The 24,180-nt window shown below is 43.0% G+C and overlaps 1 protein-coding gene across 1 annotated transcript in view; it reads right to left on the bottom strand.

The window, feature by feature from the left end:
* The window catches only part of syt3 (synaptotagmin III), a 67,559-nt gene extending 47,115 nt beyond the window's left edge, over positions 1 to 20,444 (bottom strand). Inside the window, exons 1-3 of the mRNA XM_012872121.3 lie at positions 20,067 to 20,444; positions 6,955 to 7,245; positions 3,458 to 3,820 (exon numbers count right to left, since the gene is read on the bottom strand). Coding sequence (XP_012727575.2) covers positions 3,458 to 3,608 — 151 coding nt within the window. The 5' untranslated portion in view covers positions 3,609 to 3,820; positions 6,955 to 7,245; positions 20,067 to 20,444. The remainder of the gene's footprint in view (positions 1 to 3,457; positions 3,821 to 6,954; positions 7,246 to 20,066) is intronic.
* Positions 20,445 to 24,180: the final 3,736 nt, after the last annotated feature.

Here is a 24,180-nt window from a genome sequence, read left to right as displayed (position 1 = left end):
GCTGTGGGGCTGTTTTGTCATTGTCAACTTTATTTATATAGTATATTTAACGCATAAACCTCTGTCCAAAGTGCTGTGCACAGCAAACAGTATAGATATATAGCATAACAAACAAACTAATTAGAATAAGAATAATTAAAACTAATAAAAGTTAATGAAAGATAGTAAAACAATCTGCTCAGCTTGAGTTAAAAGCCAGCACAAACAGGTGACTTTTTAACAAAAGCTTAAAAATGCAAACAGCCTCTGCTGCTCTAATAAAGGAAGACGGTTCCAGAGTCTCAGCGCAGCTACAGCAAATTCTCCGTCTCCTTTAGCTTTCAGCCGTGATCTCAGCACAACCAAAGTTACTGGAACTGGAAGCTCAGAACCGACAGAACCGACAGAAGCTCAGAAAGATGGAGGAGAGCTGACCCGTTCCAACATTTAAAGTCACAAACAGGAGTGTCTTCAGTCCAGTTTCTGTGCTCACCACAGTACTCAGACTTCCCTCCGTCAAAGTGTTCAATGATGACATCCACCTAAACACAGACTGAACCACAGAGCTGGTTCTGTTGGACCTCAGCACAGCATCTGACACGGTTGACCATAATATATTATTAAAGTGACTGGAGAGCTGGGTCGGACTCTCTGGTACAGAACTCCATCGGTTCAAATCCTCTCTAAGAATCAGAGGAAGCGTATACAATGTCTATATGCTCCCACTAGCTGAGGTAATAAGAAACTAGATTAGTTACCGTCACTATGCAGATGATACTCAGCTCTACGTCACGATGTCACCAGGTGACTCTGAACCATCCATGACCTGAATGGATGCTTAGAACCAATCAACGCAGGGAGGCGCCAAAACGTTCTCTAGCTGAACAGAAATAAAACTGAAGTTATTTTCTTTGGACCTAAACAGGAACGAACCAGAGTCAGCAGCAGCTTCAGTTCTCACAGCTACAACCCAGAGATCAGGCCTGAAACCTGGGAGTAGTGATGGACTCACACCTGAACCTCCATCTAAAGACAAAGTGGACCTTCTAGAACCTGGAGAACATTTCCAGGATTAAAGAACTGATGTCCCAACGAGATCAGTAATCCATGCTACACGTAATAAAGGCATGAATAGCACCTTCTCGAGCAACATGAGGCTTCACTGCACTAAGTAAATGTAACTGGAAAATCTAGATTTAACAACTGACTGATTTGCTTGTCAAATTTAAGAAAAGCTGTGAAACACCAAGTAGCTACTCAGCGTGCCCAAGGCAGTGACATCAAATGGATTTCCAAATACTACAACCTAAGTCTTAAAGTCATTTAGCTTTAGGCAATTCTGTGAAGTCCAGTCCTTCACTTCCGTAAAAAATTTAAACAGAATTTGCATATTGCCTGAATTTAAAAGCAGATAAATTTGCAGATCATCTGCAAAACAATCAAATGAAATGTTATGCTTTCTAAATATTTGAGCCAAGGGGCAGCATATAGAAAGAAAACAGGAATAGAACCGTGCACCACTCCACAACTGGGTGAGGCAACATCAGAAAAAGGCCGACCTTCCAGATGTGATTTAAGCCAATGTAAGGCTGGCAGTACCTTTAATGCCAACATGGTTCTCAAGACGTTTAAAACATTAAACAGGACTTGGGGTCTATTACTATTTGTAGATATCAAGTTTGTCATATACTCAGCTTTTGCACGCTTTACTGTTCTCCGATAATTAGCCCAGCAGTTTCTTAAAATGTCCAGAGAAACATTTGTCCTTTTTCCACCTCCTCTCAGCCCTTTAGCAATCTCACCAAAGCGCACGAGTTGAGTCATTTAACCGCGGCTCAGATGCAGACTTAGGACGTCTAAAATTAAGACGCATGTGGGATTAAACAAGCCTGTAGCCTCCTCAACAAAACTGGAAGACAAGCCCAGTGTGGGCACTAAGGGAAATAAAAGCATCGGAAAATTTCTCTGCCTTTCAACAGTTAATTACGCGCAGCAAATGCGTCGAGGCGCGCGCTTTAAATGGAGCAGAAGGCAGCTTTAATGTCAACAAAACAGGCAGATGATCCGACATCTGCGTACAATTCAAAGATGCAAGCTATAAGACAGAACGAGGTCAAGTGTGTGTCGCTTTTCATGAGTGGGACCAATGACCCTCTTTTTAAGATTAAAAGAATTAAAGGAATCAATATGATTTAGACTTCAAGTCACAGCAAACATGCATATTAAAATCCCTAACTTAGGAGATGATCATATTTAAGAGCCCTGTCACAAAATCCAAGAAATCCATGATAAATCCTTATTAAACTTTAGAGGTCTATAAAGCAGAGCACACAGGACAGGCACATTGCTCTGTAGTTCAGTCAACTGCGGTTCAAAACTCGAGAAGGCATTTGCTGGACATTGTCGACTTTTAAGACAGGGTTGAGGCACCGATGCTAAGCCCCCCCCCCCCGCCATTGCCAAAGACACGGGGAGAGCTGAAGAACCAACAACCCGGAAGAAAGAGTTCAGGAAAAGCCGAACACTCACCAGGCAGAATCCGAATCTCGGTCAAAAACATACTATCCAGATGTTGGGAAAGAAAGAAATCGTTCAATTCAATTTATTTTATATACCGCCAATTCATGACACATGTCATCTCAAGGCACTTTACAAAGTCAAATTCAATCAGATTATACAGATTGGGTCAGATTTAACCCATAAGTCTTATTTGCCAGCGATCTGACCTTTAGAAGGGCCATCCGAAGAATATCCTCACTAGTCTGAGAGTTACACACAAGGGTTGACATCGCGATGGCCAGCCTCAAGTCTCTGGGTGGAGAGCCGACTCCAGAACCAAGATGAAACCCAACCTGGACTGCTGGAGGCATTACTGGAACAAGCCAACGCTCTCTCCACAAAGCAGAAAATCCTTCTTAACGGATCGCATCCAACGCACACAGAGCGTTGTGGTGCGCAGGTAGTCCGGAATAGACGTAAAGGAGGGGCACCTGATGATTGTTGAAACATGCAGCTCTTCACAAAAAGCTTCATGTGATGCCCGGATGTTGAGCAATGACTGCCGATCATACACAAGCATAGCAGATCCATTTGAGCAGCAAATCCAAATAATTGAACAATATGCAAAGTAGAGCAGGGAGACGGAGCTCCGTGCCCCCTGCTGGCGCCGTCGGTCCTGTGGTCGGATAATCTTTGGTGCCGGTACTGGATGGGAGAACGAAACAGGAAGAAAGGCCTTGCTGAAGATCTGACCTCAAACCTCTGTGAGTACTGATGGAAAACCGTGTCTGTGCCAAGAAAACAAATTTATATCAACTTACTCAATTCTGCCAAGAGGAGTGATCAAAGTGAAGCCAGAATTAGGCCGGGTTTATGGCTGCTTTATGACCGGAAAAAGACCTGAAAGAGACCCGATCTGCTCTACAACACTCATGGGATCAATGTTAAAGCGTTCCATAAGGACCTCCAGGTGTGTTACCTGCATCCGGCTGTCTGTTGTGGCCCCTCATCAGGTAGATGAACTCCTGGCACTGCTCGTTCTCGCTGTTATCCCTCTCGGAGTTGAAGCACAGCTCCTCCACCAAAATCAGCGCCTTCTTACACAGGTCTTCATCCCAGTCCCCCGACATGCTCCAATCCGCATCGCACTCCCACCGCAGCAGTCAGCCGATGGCAGCGCAGCCCTCAGCGCCCTCACCTATCGGACGGCCCCCTGCAGAAGAACGGTGCTGGCCCGTCCACCTTTCTGCAAGGCGTCAGCTGGGAAAGACGACGCAGGAAGAACACGAGGGACTCAGCGGGGTGTCCTGGTCTTGATCACAGAGACCAGGCTGGGGTGCCCCTGGGATGAAAGACATGAGAGAGAAACTGGCTATTGGAATCTGAGGGGGTAAAAACTGTACAAATTAAGCTTCTGGCTGTCTTGTCACTATAAATATAAAGTAAAGAAACACATAGATGTGTATCCTATAGATTGGTGCCTTTAGGACTTCGGGATTCTCTCTGCAGATTAAAAGCTGATGCACTTTCTGTCTCTACCACAACAAGCTGCTAATTTCTTCAAATGCTGTCACAATCTAGGGAAAGGAATTATGTATCCTCCTTCAGCCAAGGCACAACAATTACGTTTACCTCTGAACTAAAAACAGCAAACACTCATTTTAAACTCCAAGGTTTTACATCTCAGGCCATAATAAGAAATAATCTGTTTTTTACCAAGTTGTTAAATTAATTAACACCTACCTTAAATATGCAAAAACAGAGCACAACAGATCCCATTATTTATTTAACAAAGATGAAGCCAAAATGAAAAAGCTACGTATGAAAAACCAAATATGGCACATGTTTCACAGCTTTTAACCCCACCTGCAGCACCAATTACTCCCTGTAGATACTACTTTCTTTTTTTCTGGAAAAAACATGGATGAAATAATAAAAACAGTAGAAAAAGAGTTAGCTGAGTTGAAAATATGGTTTGATTATAATAAGTTGTCGTTAAATGAAGGAAAAACTAAATTCATGTTATTGTCTGGTAATCGTATCTATAATAATATAAAGTTATGCATAAATGGAGTTGAAATCGAAAGAGTTCATGAGACAACATTTTTAGGCATTATTATAGACAATAAACTTAGTTGGAAGCCTCACATAGAATATATTAGAAATAAAGTTGCAAAAACTATTGTAATATTGTTTAAAATAAAAGATTTAATAAATGTTGAAGGCTTGCATATTATATATTCCTCTTTGGTTATGCCTTATTTGTTTTATTGCTCAGAAATCTGGGGAAATGCAGGTAAAACAACCATTGATATATTAGTTATGTGGCAAGAAAAAGCTATAAGGCTTATTAATAAGGTGGGATACCGTGAACCAACTGATAAACTTTTTATTCAAAGTAATACATTAAAATTTAAAGATATGGTTTACACAAAAATACTTGAAATAATGTGTAAAGCCCTGAACAAAAGTCTTCCTTCTGGTATTCAGAAATTATTTAAGCTAAGAGAGAATAAATATAATTTGCGAGGTTTGTTTATATTTTAATGTGCAAAAGAGAAGAGCCAGATAAAGTCTAGATGTGTTTCAGTTATTGGTGTGAAACTGGGGAATGAATTTAATGATGATTTTAGGTTATGTCCTTTGTTGGTGAACTTTAAAAGATCTTTAAAATGTAAAATGATAAAATCTTACGCTGTTATACATGTATTGTGAAGACATCCTGGTAGGTTGTAAGGTGTAGAAACAGGGTAGGCAAGAATAAGCTTTGCTTCAGCCTATTCCTTTTTTGGTAAATTGTCGGTTTGTTTATTGTTGTTCTTTCCCCAAATCCCCCCCCCCCCCCCCCCCCCCCCCCCCCCCCCCCCCCCCCCCCCCCCCCCCCCACCCTGCTTCAGTTGGGATGAGGTGTTTTGCTTGATTTTCTCCATGGAGCTGTCCATGGTGCTGCCATTATGACCAAACATCTCTCCTTTGGTCTCCTCTGTAGGGCTGCAGCTTTCAATTATTTTAGTTATTAATTAATCTATCAATTACTTTTTTCAACTAATTGATTAATAGAAAAACATATAATCTTAGTAGATTGACATACAACAATAAATTTTTAACTTAAAATAACAAATAGTTATTGGACATTTCAAATAGATGTAAAAAACAAACTGAATTCAACACTCATTTGAATTGAGTTGTTCAGGAAATGACCTGTTTTACAGTCTGTATATTCCAGTTAAGCAGTATTTGATTACTAAATAAGTTAGTGATTATTTCAATAATCGATTCAATAATCAATTAATCTACCAAACAATTATTCAGATGCAACTTTGCAAACCCAGGCCATGCAGCCACGTTCTTTCACAGTGCAGAGCCTTGCTCTGACAACCACTAGATCAATCTTCTTCTTCAAGAGAAGAAGTTGGCTGAGTTAGCAGGTTAAACGTTCAACATTAAAGTTTAACATGTAACCTGCTAGCTGTGGCGTATGGCATCAGAGAGGAAACTGTTTTTGTTCCCTCTCTGATCTTTGCATGGTCTGACCTCGGCTTGGATTTGCTGGGACACCAACTCCTGGGAACATCAGCAGCCATCGTAAATGTTTTGCTCTTGTGAATAATCTTTGTCTTGGAGAGAAATGGACTTCTAATAGATTGGAAATGGATTTGAAGCCCTTACTAGACTGATGGGTGGCACCAGTTGCTTCTCCACAGTCTTTGCCGTTGTTTCTCTGACCTGGCTTTGTCTTCATGCTCCACAGCTGCTACACTGACAAAACTCCTGCTTCTACAAAGGTGGTCAATACTTTCCCTCTAAATCCTTTGGAAGCAACAAGGGAGCGTTTAATTTTTCAGCCCAAAGCTTTTCAGTTAAATTTGTAAATAAAGAATCTGTGTGGAATCTGCAGTGCATTTTTGCACATTTTCATTTTGATTTAAAGAATCTCAGGACCTGGTAAAGACCAGACACTGTAATTATTAAGTAAATGCGTTAAAGGCTGGAATCAAAACAGGGTGTACTTTCTTCTTATCATGACTATGCTACATAATATGTTCAATGAAGCTTTGCTTTCTATTTTTGCTTCTCAATCATTATTTCATATATATTTATAGTTTATTTAAAGCCAGATTATTGAATCAACAGTTTTCACGCCTAATTTCACAGGGCCATGTTAGCAATTATCTCCTGGGGCACTAGTGATAGCTTTGATGTCTAAAACTGACCAGTAGCTTTCTGTAATTACATAGTAATTTACACAATTACAGGTTCTCCTGAGCTGTGTCTCTAAATGCGTGGTGAAAGCAGACTGAGCGAGTAAAATGGGTTACTATGTGGGGTTTTTCATGCTGGAAATGATCAGATGAATTTGTTCATTTACTGAAACAAGACAATTTAATTTTAGACCATTTTAAAGAGAAATAAAAATATGAAAACATTATGTTTGTTTTAATAATGTAATAAAGTTAAAATGTATTTTTTTTTTACCTTTTCTGGACTCAGCTCTTGATGTTGGTGTCGGCCATGCTGAATTTCAGAAGCAGGTAAGAGACACTGCGTGTAAAAGTTTCTCTGTGAATAGATCTGACAGAGGAACATGGACTTATCTCTCGTGTGAATGCATAACCCTCGTTCTTCACTGCAAGGTGTGAATGGAGCTGACTTATTTAGCTCCAGCAGGACCTGCTGGCATGCATCGCCGTAGCTGCTCTCTTCCACCAATCTATGTGGTCAGGAGGCTGGCTTCTGAAGGTCCGTGTGAAAGCCCCCCAACAGCGCCTGAAACATAATACAAATCAATCAATCAAAAGCAGGTAGAGTGAACACAAACAACAAGGACGCCAATGGGTCAAATGTTGCAAACACTCATGAACATCAGAGGTTTTAAGTCTGGCTCTTCTGCCTGAGCCTTTTTCTGTCCTTTCATCAAAGGGTTTCTGGCTTTCTTTAGTTCATTGTCTTCATTTTTGAACCCATTCTGTCACAATAAAAACAGGTCAACACTAAAACGCTTCTCTTTCCCACAGTCTGCACCGCCTCCGGGGGCCCTGACCAAATGTGATGCATGTAAAGATATGTCTAATTATACAAATCTGCAGGAAAAAAAACGTCCTTACACTTGGAGAAAGTTATCTGCAAAAGTCCTGAGTCATCCCTAGTTTCTTTCTACCTGCCTACCAAGCTGCAATACTTTATTGTGATGTCTTAAAGTACTCTAAATCAGTAGAGCTACAGGCTTTCTGGAGGTTCTTTTAAGGTTTTGCCTTTAAATTGGACCATTTTTGCTAATTTTCAGTTCCTTTGCATGGCCCTGCATCCGTATATTGTGCAGCCTGTGCTCAACAATGGACGATCCTCATCTAGTTTGTGCACAGGATGAAGTTTCAGGTCCTTGAAAGTCTATAGTCTATATATCATGATTTTTAGGGGAAAAAGTTTTGATTAACACATTATTTAGCCAAATATTCTCTGTTGGATCTGGAATTTCCATTTTCTCTTTGCTGCAACTGCTTTGTCTTTGCCGTTGTTCTTGGATTCCAAACAAAGAAATGGGACTAATTGTGCCTTTCCACTAGCTGCTGGTAAGCCTTCTTTAAGTTGCCTCAATCGTTCATATGTCAAAGTAAAATGGCAAAAAAAAACACCTTTATCTGGATAGAGATCCTGCTTTATGTTCTCTGTTAGAACATTATTGAGCTTGAATCCAATCCTGTATCCCATTTAGTACTCTCTAAAGAGGTTTTCCCTGTTTTCCACATTCCTGAGACCTACTCTACACCCTCATCCTGCTCTGCAAGCTGATCGCAGCATGCATGCACCACACCCTGAGCCCTGGGGTACCACAGCTCTTCTGGGCTGTGTAAGGATGCAACAGTGGCCTAGAACTGTGGTCACCATTCCTGTTCGTCAAGATGTTGCCTTCCATGTTTTAGATGTGTCGCTGCTCCAGCCCACCCGATTGAAAGGCTTGCATTACATCTGCAGTGTGCTACAAAGTTCTGCAGTTCTGGTAATTAGCAGTTTGATGAAATCAGGTGTCTGACAACAGGAAAACAGCCTTAACCTCTGAAGACCGATTTGGAGACCAATGCTATAGAAGATCAAGCCATGTTAGCACAACTAACTTTTATTTAGTGCCTTATGACAAATATTTCTACTTCTGATGAAACAGCTTTTTCTTTGTCCCTTGTTAGTTGTTACTAAGCAGCTGATGGGGGAGATGGTTGGTGCTTCACAACTAGAAATATGACCAAACATAACTCCTAGTTTTGCCGGCTGACCGGCAGCGTGTTTCCAATCTGTCTGTTAATGTTACAGATTATAGTTTACAGCCTATGAAAACATAAAAATCATCTTCTCAGGAAGTCTGGGCTCCCTTTGCATTAATGATTGCATCAATGCAGTGTGGCATGGAGGAGACCAGCCCTAGTTGCTTTAATATTGCCCTTCAGCTCATCTTCATCACTGGCGTCTCTCACAGTCATTGTACCGGGTTTTGGTAGCTTTGGCAGCATTAGCCTGTACCTAGCCCTGCTGGAGAATGAAATCAGCATCTCTGTATTTTTTATAGCATGAAGGGCTTTAAAGTTTCCCAGTAGATGGCTGTGTTGAGTCTGGCATTGAAAAAACACAGTGGATCAACAGCAGAGGATGATATGGCCACCCCAAATTATCACTTCCAACTATACCTGACCCAAACCTCTCCGCTCTTCTTCCAGACTCTCTGACATTGATTTCCAAATCAAATCTATAACTTACTTTCAGCTGAAAAGAGGACTTTGAACCACAGTCCAGATCTTTTTGTCCTTTGCCCAGGTGAGATGTGTGCAGGTAAGAGAAAGGTTATAGCTGTAGTCCAGGTCCTGGATAAGTCTGTGGGTGGTGGTTCTTGAAGAGTCGTTAACCCCTTTTCTACATGTTTTCCTTCCACTCAACTTTATAATAATGTGCTTTGATTCAGAAAGCTGGGTTCTTTATGAATGACTCTTCGTGGCAATGACTGTCTAGGCCAGGGGTTCCCAAACCTTTCAGCCTGCAGCCTTCAAAATAATGGTGCCAGAGACTGGAGACCCCCCCTTTGAGCAGAGGGAGTTTTTTCTTTTTTGGGGGAGAAATTATGAGAATAAAGTCCTAATATTATGAGAATAAAGTAGTATTTTTATTACAAAGACACGCTGCCTTCTTAGTTAAAAGGAGGGATGTTGGGATTCTTGAGAAGTTGGTATCAGTTTTGTAAATAAAGAAATACAAAATCTTTTTAGCTCATCAGTATCAAATCATCTCACGACCCACACTTTGGGAACCACAGATCAAAGCTATAACATTTATTTATTTTTAAGTCTTTTAATTTTCTGTGAAGCTACATTTTGAGTCTATATTTGCTTTAAGCCATAATCATGAAACTGAACCGAGAACCTTGCGTTAGATATTCCACTCTGTAATGAATCTATATGATATACGTACAGAGAAACGAGGGTTGCCATGAGACCTTTGCACAGTCCTGTGAGCCCAGCAGGGATGTGTAAAAAATGTGTATAAGTGGTGTGGCTGAAAATAAATCAGCGGTAAAACACAGTGTTCATGATGAGAAGTCAGCTCAGTTCCCCACTCAGCTGTTTTGTCCTTGTAAAGACCTATTTCTCAAGTGAGGTGGCATGTCAGACAGAAGCAGGACTATTGATCATCTGATGTATGTGTTTCTGGGAGATGTCAGCATCAGCCGAGTGGCACGTCCCTAGCAAAGGGCTCCTTGAGTGTCCATCTGTCTTCCGTCTATCAATCAATCTCTGCATTAGGCAAAGACATATTTCACTCACTCAACAGGACCCGAAACAAGAAGTGCTTTCACTCAATCTCTACTTTTCCTCTCGGTCAGTCTAGTCCATTTTAGCTGTCCGTCTCAGCCCAAGCCAGAGGCAGAAGGGTTAAAAAAAAAATGAAAGAATCAAAGTGCCCAAGCAAGAACAACATCCCCTCCTCCTCCATTAAGAAAGCAGATTTGTTTGAGTGACTTAAAACCTGAGTTATCTCTATCCGAGGAATGGCCGTCTGGCACAGAAAGCTGGCTGCAGCATCAAGACGGAGAAGCGAAAAGCTAAAGATTCAGAGCAAACAGAACAATTGTGGAGCAAAGAAAGAAAGAAAGGCAGGGGAAAATCTGACAATAAAGCTGGTGGAAGTTTACTACAAGCATATTTACAGAGAAAAAAATCGACAAATCATTTCGGTTGGATAGCGACAAGCCCAGAAACACATGTTCCTCCTGTAGATATCAGAGCAACACTAAACCTGCCACAGACGCTCCATTGACTGCCGCTCGGCCCGGGATCAATACTCCCAGGGAATAAATACGCCACATCACAGAGCAGTCGGAGCTGCAGGGTCACCGTCCGGCTGAGCGCCGGAGACAGGACGCCGTGCAAGGTCACAGTCTCATCAGGCTTCAGAGGCAGAAGAATCAACCGCGTCCAATCACATCACCGGGGGAAAAAGTGATGAGAACAAGATGGGATCCGTCTCCAATCAGATCAGGAGCTAAATCTGGATAGATTTAAAAAGGTAAATAAAAAAGGGGGCACTTGCACCAGATAAAAGCAGGAGACAGCTGTTTGTGGAGAGATATAAATTCAAGGATGTATCAAGAAGAGGGAGGCTGTGAGTTCAAACCTCCACAGATGTCCTTGAGCGAGATGCCGACTACCCCCCCCCCCTCGCTCGCTGTTCCAGTTAAATCTCCCAGGATAGGCGTATCAGTTCAATGAGTCATTTTTAAAGCCGAGTGCAGCCATTACATCCAACCTTCCTGGTGATAAAGCAGATGAAATCTTTGTATTTGTATCTCCTTCTGATGAGGGGATCATTGCTGTGCTTGCAAAGAAAGGACGGTGATTCTCCCGAGTCTTATTGCTGAGATACACACTGATGAATCCATATGCGGTAATGAACCCACTTCTTCAGCTCGCTTTTCAAACAGTAGTTACAGACGGTTTGCTTCCTCATCGACCAGCAAATTTGTTATAAATGTCAGAAGGCACGTTCGTTAAGACGCAAGGGTTCACATTGGACTCTGTTCCTGATAGGAGGCGTTATTTTGAATTGAAGCGAACACTATCTGTGACTACCAGAAACCTTTTATCGGTTTCCAGGCTTTAGGGATTCATGAAGTGACGGATTCGCCTTCAGCTTTTTGTCTTTTCAAATCCCATTGGACAGACATAGAAAGGACAATGTTGCCTTCCATCTAGACAACAAGCATGGAGACGGGTCTTTATGTCTAAACGAGGTTGAAAGGTGGTAGGGGACACTCAAATGGACCAACCAAGCCTGACTTGTAAAGCCTTTGCTTGGGCTAAATTTGGACAGGACCTCTCAAAAAGTGAAATTTTTAACATAAGGTATTGCCAACCTCAAACAGACATAGAAAGATGTCGAGGAACTAGAGTAGAAGGGGCTCCTCAACCAGGATTAGCACTTGGATACACTGCTAATACATCAGCAAGAACATGAATAGTCTTCATGAGGTCTTCATGAGGTCTTTTTGGACTCATGAGGAACTCCTTGGCTGTTGTTATACGTGGTAGAGTTCTCTCTGAGAGTAATGAGCCTGCACAAAGCTTTGCAAGGTGACTATGGTGCCAGTAGGGGTAAAAACAGGCTTGTGGAACGAGAGTCTACCAAGTTATGGCGTTGTTACACCATCAAGGAGAAGTCCGTTACAGTCAGCAGACTTTGTTGGTGAAAGAAGTAGTGAGGTTCTGTTCAGCCCTTGTGGATGTTTTTTCTAGTTCATCAGGGCAGATTTGAAGGCATTAGTCACTATCAGGCTTCTAACCAGCTGTGGAGAATCAGGGATTTCATTATGTGACGTCGTCTTGCAAAACAGCTTTAAAAGCTTTAATAAAGACTTTAATTTAAAATCAAACTGAAGGCACAAGATTTTAAACTTGATTTTTAAAAGTTTCTTTTTAATATTCCAACTTCTGCATTCTTGGCACATGATTCATCGAGAATCACCAAAGTAGTTGTTGGTCTACAGAGCAACGTATTGCAGAGAACGCAGCAGGAATGCCTCCAAATTAATTAAATCATGTCAAACAACAACAACAAATAAGCCCATCGGCCATCTTGGAAAAAAAAACAACAAGGTTAACCATGGCCACACATGCAGGATCAACACCTAAAGCAAGCATTAAAAAGATTAATATCAAAGGTTCTCCAAATTCTTTGAATTTGCTTTACTGACTAGACCCAAACCAGAAGCTAGACAGCAAATGCTTAAGGTTTTCTGAGTGCCCAGGGGAATTGTGCGACCCTTGGGTTAACTACGTGTGTGTCCACCAACCGGAGACCATGAATGGTACAAATTTGGTCCTTGAGCAAACGGAGCAAATGGAGCTGATGCATATCAACGCTTTGTCAAGAACTAAATGTTTCAGGGCAAGATTTGCACTGACAAATTTATAGTCCATCTTCTTAAATGGAAAAAACTAGGCACAACTCCAAACATTTTTCTTTTAGTAGCCATGTCTTTGTGCTTTTAGTTTATTTTAAAGCAAATAGGGCCACAAACCATTCATTAAACTTGGCCAAACAAAGCAACGTCATAAAAAGACACTCGTGTTGCCATTGTTAGTAGACTGAAAACATTTTCTACACCAACTTAATAGCATACATTTAACCAAAACGGTAGGAACTGCACACATTACCTTTAAAGAGGACCTATTATGCTTCCTTAAACAAGTTAGCATAAGGGCTACACAAAACATGTGCAGCCAACAACAAAACATCTGACTTTTCCAGCAGCCATTGTGCATCGGTAGACCAACGGGCCAAACGTGATCCTCTTCTAGTGATCAAGTGGGCGGAGCTCTACTTGGGTTGCTGGGTGATGTGCAGTGCTCGCTGATTGTGATGTAATAATTTGAACAAAACATCTATACTTATTGCCAAAAAAGCCCTTTCCAGCACTTAGACAGCTTCTAAAAGCAGTAGAGACCCAAATGGAAGGACCAAAATGTGCACAAAGTGAACGTTGCATAATACGTCCCCTTTAAGCCACACATCTGAAAACATTTTTCAGACCAACAACAATTTATTTTCTTTTTTTCAACAATAACATATTGAAATAATTCACAATAATTCCAATTTAGTTTCATGTTGCCAAAGGTTTGGACCCCACTGCTTTACATCAAACTACGGAGAACTAGCTGGTGTTTGCATTGAAGCACACAGCCAGTGTAGATGGGTAAGAAATGTGCCACTGGCCTGCAAAAAGGAAAACAAAGCTGTTATTACCAGCAAAGTAAGGATTGTCCTTCTTTTATTTAACTATTGTCAACCGGCGTCAAGCAGGTAACAAGGAAATCTACAAGTTATCAGTAAGCTACACTACAACAAGCCTCATTTCATCATGCACCCAGCCAGTCTAAAACTTCAGTCTAAGTTACTGCTTAGACTTTATTTTTTTTCTAAAACTGAAGCGATTGGGATAACAAATTATTTTCCAGCAGTTTAAATTTCATAAATAGACGCCCAGCTCATGTCTGGTTTTCGTCTCTGACACCACGCTCATAGGAATCACCAACCATCTCCTGCATTGATTTCTTTGGCCTTCCTCAAAGATGCCTCCATGGTTGATCTGCTCGTATTATTACCAAACCTCCCTCATTTCATCACATCGCCCCAGTCCTACAGCAGCTCCACTGGCTCCTGGTTAAAGTCAGAACAGAAATCAAAATCCTTCTGTAACATTCATGGCCATACACAACCCCGCTCCCTCCTACATTTCTGATGTTCTTCACATCGCTTCTTCCTCCTGCACCCTCAGATCTTATGTTCACTTCACTGTTTCTCCTTCCTGCCTCAGCACCATGGGGAGCAGAGCTTTCTCCCTCTCTGCTCCCAGACTCTGGATCTCTCTCCCTCCAGACATCCGTAACACCGACAGCCTCTACCAGCTCACGTCTAAACTCAGAACCCATCTGTTTAAGAGTGCACACTCTGGAACACTGTCTGTAACTCTTATTGTTTGTTGTTTTATCTTTATTGTTCTGATTGTTCTGTACAGTGTCCTTGAGTGTTCTGAAAGGTGCTTTTTTAAATGAAATATATTATTGTTATGTCTGTAAAAGTATGATCTGTAAATCTTAGATCTATATCCTGAGCACCAGCCTGGAGAACAACAAAGGCCTTTCTTTGTGACGTGGACATGGTGTAGCGTTGAATTACATGAACACTCCTGTGCTAATTTATTATCCCAATTTATGACTGTGAGTGGAAACTGATCAAATGTCTAATTGTGTCTATTTGTCTATGTTTATGACAGTGTGCAATGGCACAGAAAGGTAATTTTGGATAAAAAATGAATTAAGAAACTCTATCATTGATCCAGCAGCTGTTCCTGGTGTTTGCTATGTTCTGTATGTCCTCCAGCGTGGTGGACAGGATCTTTGGTGACGTACTACTGCAAACACCCTACTCCTGTGGTGAAACGTCTATCTGCCTGAATGAAAAAGCTTCAGAAAGATGCTTTCTACAGCAAACAAATCAAACTCTTTCTAAACCCACGTCTTTGTTTCAGGCCTCGTTGTCTGCAAATACCCTCATTACCTCCCGTCACTCCTTATGACCCCCTCCTACATTAATGACCAAGATGTTACTTTTTAATAATATCCTGCATTGGAATGTCATATTTTTTTTAATGCTGCAGGATTTTTGTTTTTATTTAATGTTATTAACAGTTGCAGAAAATTTGAAACGCATCTCTGACCAGTCGCTTTAAAATTCACACAATGTATCTATTTTTGAAACTCTAATTTTCAAGTTTAAAAACAGTCAGCTGATAACAACATGCTCATTGTATCGGCATTGAAGAATCTAAAATTACTTATCTGGCAGCTTTCAGCAGAAACCAGAAACAGTGACGGTTTGTGGACACTGTGAGAACCCCAGAACTATTGTCAGAGCTAAAGTTGCTATTTTCAGCTTCCTGCTGGCGCTAAATGGTTGTTTTGTGTTGTTCTAAATGGTCCTGGGCTGCATTTGACCCGATCAAGCTTAAACTTTGAATATTTAAGCTGGTTAAAGCTAACAGGATGGTTTAACACTGGGCAGGGGCACTAAGGGTTCTAGTTGTAAGCTCTATAAACCTTTAATTGTTACTGAAAACAGGAAAAGGGAGAAATTGAAAAAGCTCTGATTTGCCATTATGACCACTTCAGAATCGGATCAGAATAAATACCATCAGTCTAAAGTTTGTCTTTGTTTTTATTACTACCTTTGGGAACTCCTTCAAGACAACTGGAAAAGCATTTCAGGTGACTGACCTCATGAAGCTCATCCAGAAAAGAACAAGGGAGGGGTATTTTGAAAAAGCCAAAATATACCAGATGTTTTAAATTATGTCTGATACATATTTCTATATACTTTTAAGACATAGTTTTGATGTCTTCAACATGACTCTGCAATGTAGAAAGTCATAGAAATAAGGAAAGGTCTTTGAACAACAAAGGTGAGGAACAAATTCTAATTATTTCAAACGAAGGTTTAAATGAATTCAGCGCTGAGTATTGTCCCATCTTGGGAACTGGACGTGTAATTACACCTGTAGGTGGCACCGTATTCCTGAGGTACAACCTGAACTATGCTTTCCTGGTGTGAGCTCCCTGTAGCCACGCTGGGTGAGGTGGTTAAGGCCTCTGATTATGTTGCCTCCTGGGTTCCTCTCTTTAGAGGTTTACCAGGCATGTCCCACTGGGAGGAGAACCGAGGAAGACCCAGAACTCACTGGAGGGGTTAAATATCCTGTCTCTCCTGGGAACGCCTTGGGATCCCCCAGAATGAGCCGGAAGATGTTCCTGGTGATGTTTGGGTTTCCCTCCTGGACCTGTTACTCCTGCAACCCGGTCTCAGACAAGCCGAGGACAAAGGATGGACGGACGGACGGAGACCGGTCCCCATGTGCAGATACAGTCCCAGACGGTTGTGTTAGTCCAAGGCTCAGGACACGAGGTAGAACAGGGCCTGGTGGGAGCATCTCAGGGAACCTCTTGACTTCTAAGACAAGGTTTGCTCACGTCTGGCCACTCCGGCCAAACCGGCTCTCCGTTTACTTCACATTAGAAGATCCTGGTTCTTACACCCGATCTGAATAGACAAACCCCAGGAAATGTCTCAAGACTTTTAAATTCAAACGTTTCTGCCAGATTGCTTTTGACCAGGGCTGACCGGTTCTGCCTCATATGAGACTGAAAACTAAAAAGCAAGCAGTAGCAGCAGGTCTAGAGCTATAAATCCAGATTTCTAAAGTTGGTTTTCTTAACATTATGTAAAGTTTTCAGTTAGTTTTTTGAACAGCACTTTGTGATCCATATCTTGAATGTTGCTGTATTAATAACATTTCACCTCCTAGCTTTCTTCATACTAAAGGATATTTCTGAATTTGCAGCGGCATCATCTAATGACGAACTGGGATCTTAATTCTGGGTCAAATGATCTTTATCAGGCGCTAATTTTAAATTTCACTTTGCAGCCTGCTTGGTTTCATTTTTCTATTTGCTGCTCATTCACATCATCTCCTACACCCCCCCCCCCCCCATCTTATTAACCTGCGCTCTCTTTATTAAACTCAGACCGATGGGGATTGCAGTTTATCACTAAAATAACAATTTTTACATGGGAGAATAAAAACACCTACATAATTAGAAACTGAGACAGGCAGACGCTTTTCTGTGTCAGGGCACAACGCTTACTGTCGACAAAAGGAAGCTAATCCGTTGGTTTTACTTAATAGGATGTTTCATGCCGATCCAGCAAACGTTCTCTCAGGTCTTCCTATCAGCTGCCACAATCCTTCCTTTGTTTTCAGCTCTACCTGCAAGTCATCTCTAATTGAAGCTCTTGTTTTTATTGCTTTGTTGCTTCTTGTTTAAAGCTGCTTAATTTCACACGCCCCCATGTTTGCACCTTTGTGGCAGCGCTCGCATTAACTGTATTTCCTGTAAGAACGTGTCATTTCCAGTCTGCTGCACTGTACCGACTGGCAGCTTGGCCCTGTGACCTCCTCCTCCCTGGTCCCGGCTTTCATGGCGTCTGCCTTTCGCTGCTACCCTGCTGGGCTCGTATCACGGGGCGTGCCCCCCCCCCAGTCGTTGTACTCATGGACCCGCCGTTCGCCAGAAATACCTCTGATTCACGCGGGTCGTGACCCGTCGTCGCCGGGGCTGACGTATCCTCATTTTTCGCCTTGCATCACTTCCTTTTTTGAGGCCCGGCTGAGACAATGCTATCATCGCTCTTCTCTGCCCGCTCAGCCGTGACAGATTGATGCACTGGGGTAAACAGATAGGGCTGCTACAACACAGCTTTTTGGAGACGGCGCCGCATGAGGGCCGAGACTGAGCGTGGGGATATTAATGCCTATTGACTCGAGGTAATAGCTTTGCCCAGTCTCAGCCTCGAGGTTGCTCCAATTTAGTCTGCCCTATAATAGAACCTGGACACCTTGGCGGCAAAAGAAAATATCTCCTCATGATCATATATCACTATAAACATATGGTCGAACAACCCAGCTCATCCAAACAGACTGTCGCCTTTTAATCTCCACCTATTCCTGTCCCACATTTCTAAATGTTGCTGCTGGAGCCTTCGCAGCTTCCCAGCCTGATCTCGTTGGAGCTGCAAGTGTCTAAATTATCCATAACATGGTGGGGGGGGGGGGGAGAGAGAACAAGTGGCCAGCCAGGAACCCTGGGATGCTGGTGCTGCTCTTTTCTGCCTGCTTCACAGCGAGCAGAGCTGCAGAGCAGGGCCTGCTTACAGGCAAGGAGTTCACATGTGACTCAGTCAGCTTCAGTGTTTTGAGTTTTGGTCAAAATCGTGTTGCATAGATTTTAAAACGATGACTTTGCCTTGAATATAAATGATGGAAAACTTTAAAGGTTAAAGGTTATAAAAACGTCTGCTGATGTCTAAACGGGGGTTGAAAGACTGTTGGTGCTGATCCTACAGACTAAGCAGGCCTCACTTGGAACATATTTAAATCGCATTTTCAACGTAACTACAGGACCGCCCTAAATAGACATGCAGGATTAGGACTTTGCTATGAAGTGTCGTTGGTCTTTGCAGTGTTGACGAGCTTCAGGGGCTCATTAGAACTCTGTGGGCTCCTTGTTGCAAGTAGTAAACCTATCTGAGCGTTCTTAGCATGGAGACAATGCATGGAGACAATGGTGGCAATGGTCTGTCTCCTAAAGTGCTATTCAACTGCAGTCAGCACGACCTCGTCTCGTAAAACGAGGCTGTGCCAGCAGAATCCAACTCCTGTCCTCCAGGGCTGGTGTCCTGAATGTTTTAGATGTCCCCCTCATTAATCAGAGCAGATCTGGACGAGCTGCGTGTCAGATAAGAGTCAGTTCCCGGAGCCTTGCTCCTCCTCAGGTGAAGAAGGATCTTGGTGGCTGGTTCGTGGTGTAGGAGACGCACATCATCTGCTGTAGGGGTAAAATAAGAGCTGAGCTGAAATGCAAAGCTCTTAATTTAACAGTTAATCGGCGTTCCAACCCTCACCTATGGTCGGCAGATATGGTTTGCCACCATATTTGATCCAAGCGACTGAAATGATCTTCCTCTGTGGGTCGGCTGGACTCCCCCTCAGAGGGAGGGCGCGGAGTTCTGTCATACAGGGCTGGAGCTCAGAGTAGCTGATGGTCCATACCATAACGAGGCAGCTGAGATGGCTTTAAACGTCCGATCTGGATCCCTGCTAGGTGTCTTCTTTTTGGAGGCTAGCTGGGGATGAATATGTGGGAGAAAACCCTGTGGTAGACCAAAAATCAGCTTCTGTCTAAGGATCCCCCAGGATGGATGGACGGTCATCAACCAAGCCTCTACAGAACCTGATGATATGTGGAGGATGTACAGTAATCATCTGAATCAGACACACGACTAAAACACGCTGGACCTGCCCCTTCAGGACTGGACCTGGATCTATTTGGCAGCTGGTAGAACAATATAAATGCTCACAAAGCAGCACGCAGTGTATCCACACACTGGCTTCATTTCTCACCTGCCTCTTTAAGTCTTTGGGACAGTTGTTTCTTTTTTTTTCTAAACGTGATTCTCCTAGGTGGAGAAACTCCAGCTTTGAAGGTGATGGAGGGGGAGTCGGGTGGAGGCCGTGGGGGTGTGGGATTACGCACATCTTACGCACGTCAACCTGTCGTCCGTGTGTGTTTCCTACGTGCTCGGGCGCGCACCCCGCCGCCTCTACGTCCTATATTCCACCTCATTCCCGTAGAAATGCGAGTAATAAAAACCAGAAAGTGAAATGATTGTGACCAGAGGACGACAGATAAACGCACTGCTGCCTGCAGGCGACCCGTCACAACCCTGGGATGAATGTGGAGGCAGAATGCAAGGCGGATGCACAAATAATAGGCGAAACATTAAATATTGATGGAAAACAGCCACATGCGGCTGGATTGTGGGCTCCCGTTGAGCAGTGCGGGGAAGCAGCGAGCGAAGGAGGCGGAGGAGCGACGCTGAAATCACAGCCGCGGATGTTTTACAGGAGCCGCGGAAAAGCGCACATCGTCCCCTACCTTTCTGCGTCGCAGGGACCGCCGGGCTCCTGCTCTTCCGCCGCTCTCTCTCCTCAGATGCGACGCTCGTAAAGGGGCATTCCGCACCTCTCCTCCACACATCCACCCATCTGTCCGAGCAGGAACCGCTGAAGGCAGACTGAGAGGGAGAAATGGACAATATGATCCCTGTCTCCCCTCCCCTCTTTTACCTCTCGGTTTCCCCGGTTCTTCTCTTATATTTCCATCCCCTCCTTGTGTTTTTTTTCCTCCTGTCCCCTCCCTCTCACTCTCCCTCGTTTGCTCACTCGCTGCCTCTCCTTCTTTTCCTCCCTGTGCTCTGAATACTAATATTCCGTCTCTCCCCTCTCTGCCTCTACTAAAGACATACTGATGTATGTGGGGCGTGTATCGGAGAGGAGAGAGGAGAGAGAGGCGGTTTGTGAGTGCTCCTGCTGATGCTGTGTGTGTCTTTTAGTGGGAAGTGGTCTCTGGATCTCGTCCTGGATCTGGTTTGGTCCTATTAGAGCCGTGATTAGATAATAATCCTCCTGCTGATGCTCCTGGAGGGGTGATGGTGGGTGTGCTGGGTATGCAGGTAAAATGTGTGGGTTGAGAGGAAGAGGGGTCGCTGCTTGTTCGGCTGGGAGTCAGAAAAAGACACGGCTCTGTGCTTGTTTGTGTCAGTGCTGAATGGGAAACCTCAACAAGAGGTTAGACACAGGCAGAGATCTAGTTAGAAGAAGATATAGTCTTATTGGAGGCGTGATTTGATCAGGATTCTCCTGGAGGCCTTTAGGAAGCAGAGAGAGGGGCTTCTGGGTTTTATGGGAACTTCAGCGGCTGCACTGTTGAAGCAGGGCAGGAGGAAGCATTACATCAGAGTGTCTGTGGAAGGTTTCTGGTGGAGAAAGGACTCAAATGCCAGCAAACCGGTAAATGTAGATTTTGATAATGAAATCGACAAAAACCAACAACCGACACGAGAAAGGGTGAATAATGAAACAAAATCTGTAGGAGCAACAAGGCAGCTGGTAGGATTAAGATGACAGCGGAGGAAAACCAGCAATGAGAAATGAAAACCAGGGCGTTTATATACAGAGGGAGGTGCGGGGGGAAAAAAAAGACAGAGCAGGTGAAGATAATCAGAAGGAGATGAGGAACAGCTGAGAGTGATGAAGACAGAGGAGCTGAGGGGAGGAGAGCAATGAACAGAAACTGAAGGGACACGTGGAAGAAATCTAACAGAGATGATACAAAATGTAAAGAATTACCAAAGAACCTATTCCACAAATGAACCAAAAATGTAGCAGCTAGAGAGCATAAGGGAAAAATAAACATATGGAAATAACTAAGGAAAGTATGACCTAAGGAACAAAAATAAATATTTACAATACAAGGAAATCAAAAAACTAAAGGAGATTGTGACACTTTGGTCCTTCTACTGAATTTGGACACCTGGCAGGAATAGTTTGAAGCACAAAGAGTAAAAGAGTGAAGTATTTCTTCTGTTTTCCTTTTTTGTCACATGATCAAATACATTTAAATATCAAACAAATGCAACCAGAATAAAAGCAAAGGGACGATTTCCGGTGATGATTTATTTTATTAAGGGAAAAGAAGACTTTCCAAACCAGCACAAACTTATGTAAAAAAATTGTCCCTCCTCATTTCAAATCATAAATTATTACTGTCATTAAACACAATTTGGAAAGTTAAGGGTCTGTTCCACCCATGGACCGCGGAACGCATTTCAAATTGGTCGGGCCCATCAGTCCGGCGCGCATGCGCGAAAAACCCGGATGAAAGTGAACTATTACAGCTAACACAATATTTACAGAATAAAAATACTTTATAAAGAAAAGTCAAACTCACCCCTGCTCTAAATATTCCTGGATGAAGTCCTATCCTCAAAGCATCCACTGTGGTCAAAAGATCCCTGTGTGTGTGGGCGCACATCAAGCTATTTAGTCTTTTCTGGGTCATTGTTGATCTCAGATAGGTCTTGATACGACGGAGGGACGAGAAACACCTCTCAGCACTTGCAGTAGACACAGCCTTAAAGCTAGCTAAGCTAACGAAGCAAACGAAGTAGCGGTCATTTTGTTTACATCACATGACACAATCAGCCAATAGGGTAGTTCACGCGTGACTTCAGCGCTACGTCCAGGTCCGGCGTGTAGGCACAAACAGTACTGTTCTCGTCTACTACATGACAAAACGGGTGATTTAGAGCGTAATTTTAGTTCGTTTATTTCTGGAATCTTAACAATGCCTACGACTTGTTGTGCTCCCGGTTGCACACAGAGGCATTCCAAATCGTTGGATGTATGTTTCTGTCGTTTACCGAAGGTCAAAGAAAGAAATGGATATTTTCAATGAAAAGAGCGCAGGCAGACACTCCCAATGGACTGGGGGAGCCATCATACTACGACAGAATGTGCAGTCTACACTTCATCTCCGGTAAATACAACTTAATTCTGCTCTAGTCATTGTTCTGCTTAAATAGCGGCGGAGGGGAGGTGGCGATCGCTACAGGGGCCGGAGAAACGGCTGTTACAGCAGCACCAGCCGCTTCTCCGGCTGTCTGGAGCAGTTTCTCTGTTTGCGTCCGCCATTGTGTTCGCCTTTTGCCTTCCAGTCGCGCATGCGCAAAAAACCCGGATGAAAACAATAGCAGTGATCTACCCTATACATTTTTAGATGGGATGATTTATCGCTTTCTCATTGGAGAATGATGCTGCTGCCATAGACTATTGTGCATTTGAAAAAATAGCTATTGAATAATTTAATTTTATTTATATATATTATTTTACATGTTTGATCATCAAAAGTAGGTAGGGCCGCGGCCCTACTGGCCCTACCCGTTCCGCGGTCCTTGGTTCCACCCACACTCAGGTCCGGTTACTGTCAGAGAAATCACTTTAAACATATCTCAAACGCATCAGGCTCTGATCCGGAGAAAATTAAAGAACAGATGAATGGGAAAGTCCCTGTCATCTATCAGTCTGGAAAAGATATTTCTAACAGAATCACAGCGAGAGCCGTTGTCCACAAACGGAGAAAACATGGAGCAGTGCTAAACCTGTGAAGGTTCCCCCTGGAGCACATTGGCGGCTCATCCAGGAGGTCATAATAGAGCCCAGGACAACATCTAAAGCACTGCAGGCCTGATTTTCCATGCTTAATGTCAGAGTTCAAGATGTAACAATAAGAAAGAGAAGCTGGCATCTGTAGGATGAGGTTCAAGCGTTGTTTTTGGTAGAGTTGTAGGTAGACCAAAATGTAGACAAGTAGCTTAGGAGTCTCATGGTGAGGTGACAACTGATTTAGCAAACTTTGAGTCAGGGCAGGCAAAGACGAGGACCAGGAAGCAAACAAGGAGCAAAGCAGAACAGGGAAGCATAACGGAGGATCCGACAAGGAGGGAGAGGAAAGAGGCAAGTTAAATGGAGGAGGAAACAGAGGAGAAGGCAGGTGAGAGTAATTAGCACAGGCAAATGACATGACAATATGAGCTGAAGGAGAGGGGCTCCATCCCAATACCTTTATAGAGTAAGGACTCTAGTCAAAGCCGTCGCCATGATCAGTGCTGTACAAATACTGGAGTCAGAAAGGAAGGAGGTAGGAAAGGGAGCTTGTATGCTTCCTCCTGCGGCTAGTTTAGCACTAGGAACATCGTGACATGGCATCATGTCATGGAAATCAACCAACATTTCTGGAAAGAAGAGCGCACACTTTGTAGTTCATATTAAGAAGACTGTAAACCCGGATTTGACTCACATCATCCATGTGCGTTTCTGCCACGTAATGATGTCGCAGTTAAAGACTGAGGGAAATCGGTACAGCATGCTGGAGCTCCTTTCCTCCCCACGATAGTTAGATAGTTGTAACTGTTGAACCTGTGAAAGATCAAGGAAGAGGAACTAAAATGGCAGGAGGCAGGGGGGAAAACAGGCCCTTGCAAGAATATAAAACCACAATGACACTGGCAGAATAAACTCACTAAGTGAAGAAAAATAAAGATCCAACTGGAACAAGAGTAACAAACTAAATCCGTCATGAACAGAATACTAAATAATGACAGAAACTATAAGGAAAACACAAAATCCATAGAATAACAAATAAAACTAAA

This window comes from Fundulus heteroclitus, chromosome 16, assembly GCF_011125445.2.
Source record: "Fundulus heteroclitus isolate FHET01 chromosome 16, MU-UCD_Fhet_4.1, whole genome shotgun sequence".
NCBI lineage: Eukaryota > Metazoa > Chordata > Actinopteri > Cyprinodontiformes > Fundulidae > Fundulus > Fundulus heteroclitus.
Note: the sequence above shows the minus strand (reverse complement) of the source record. Positions and strands in the feature narration are given on the sequence as shown.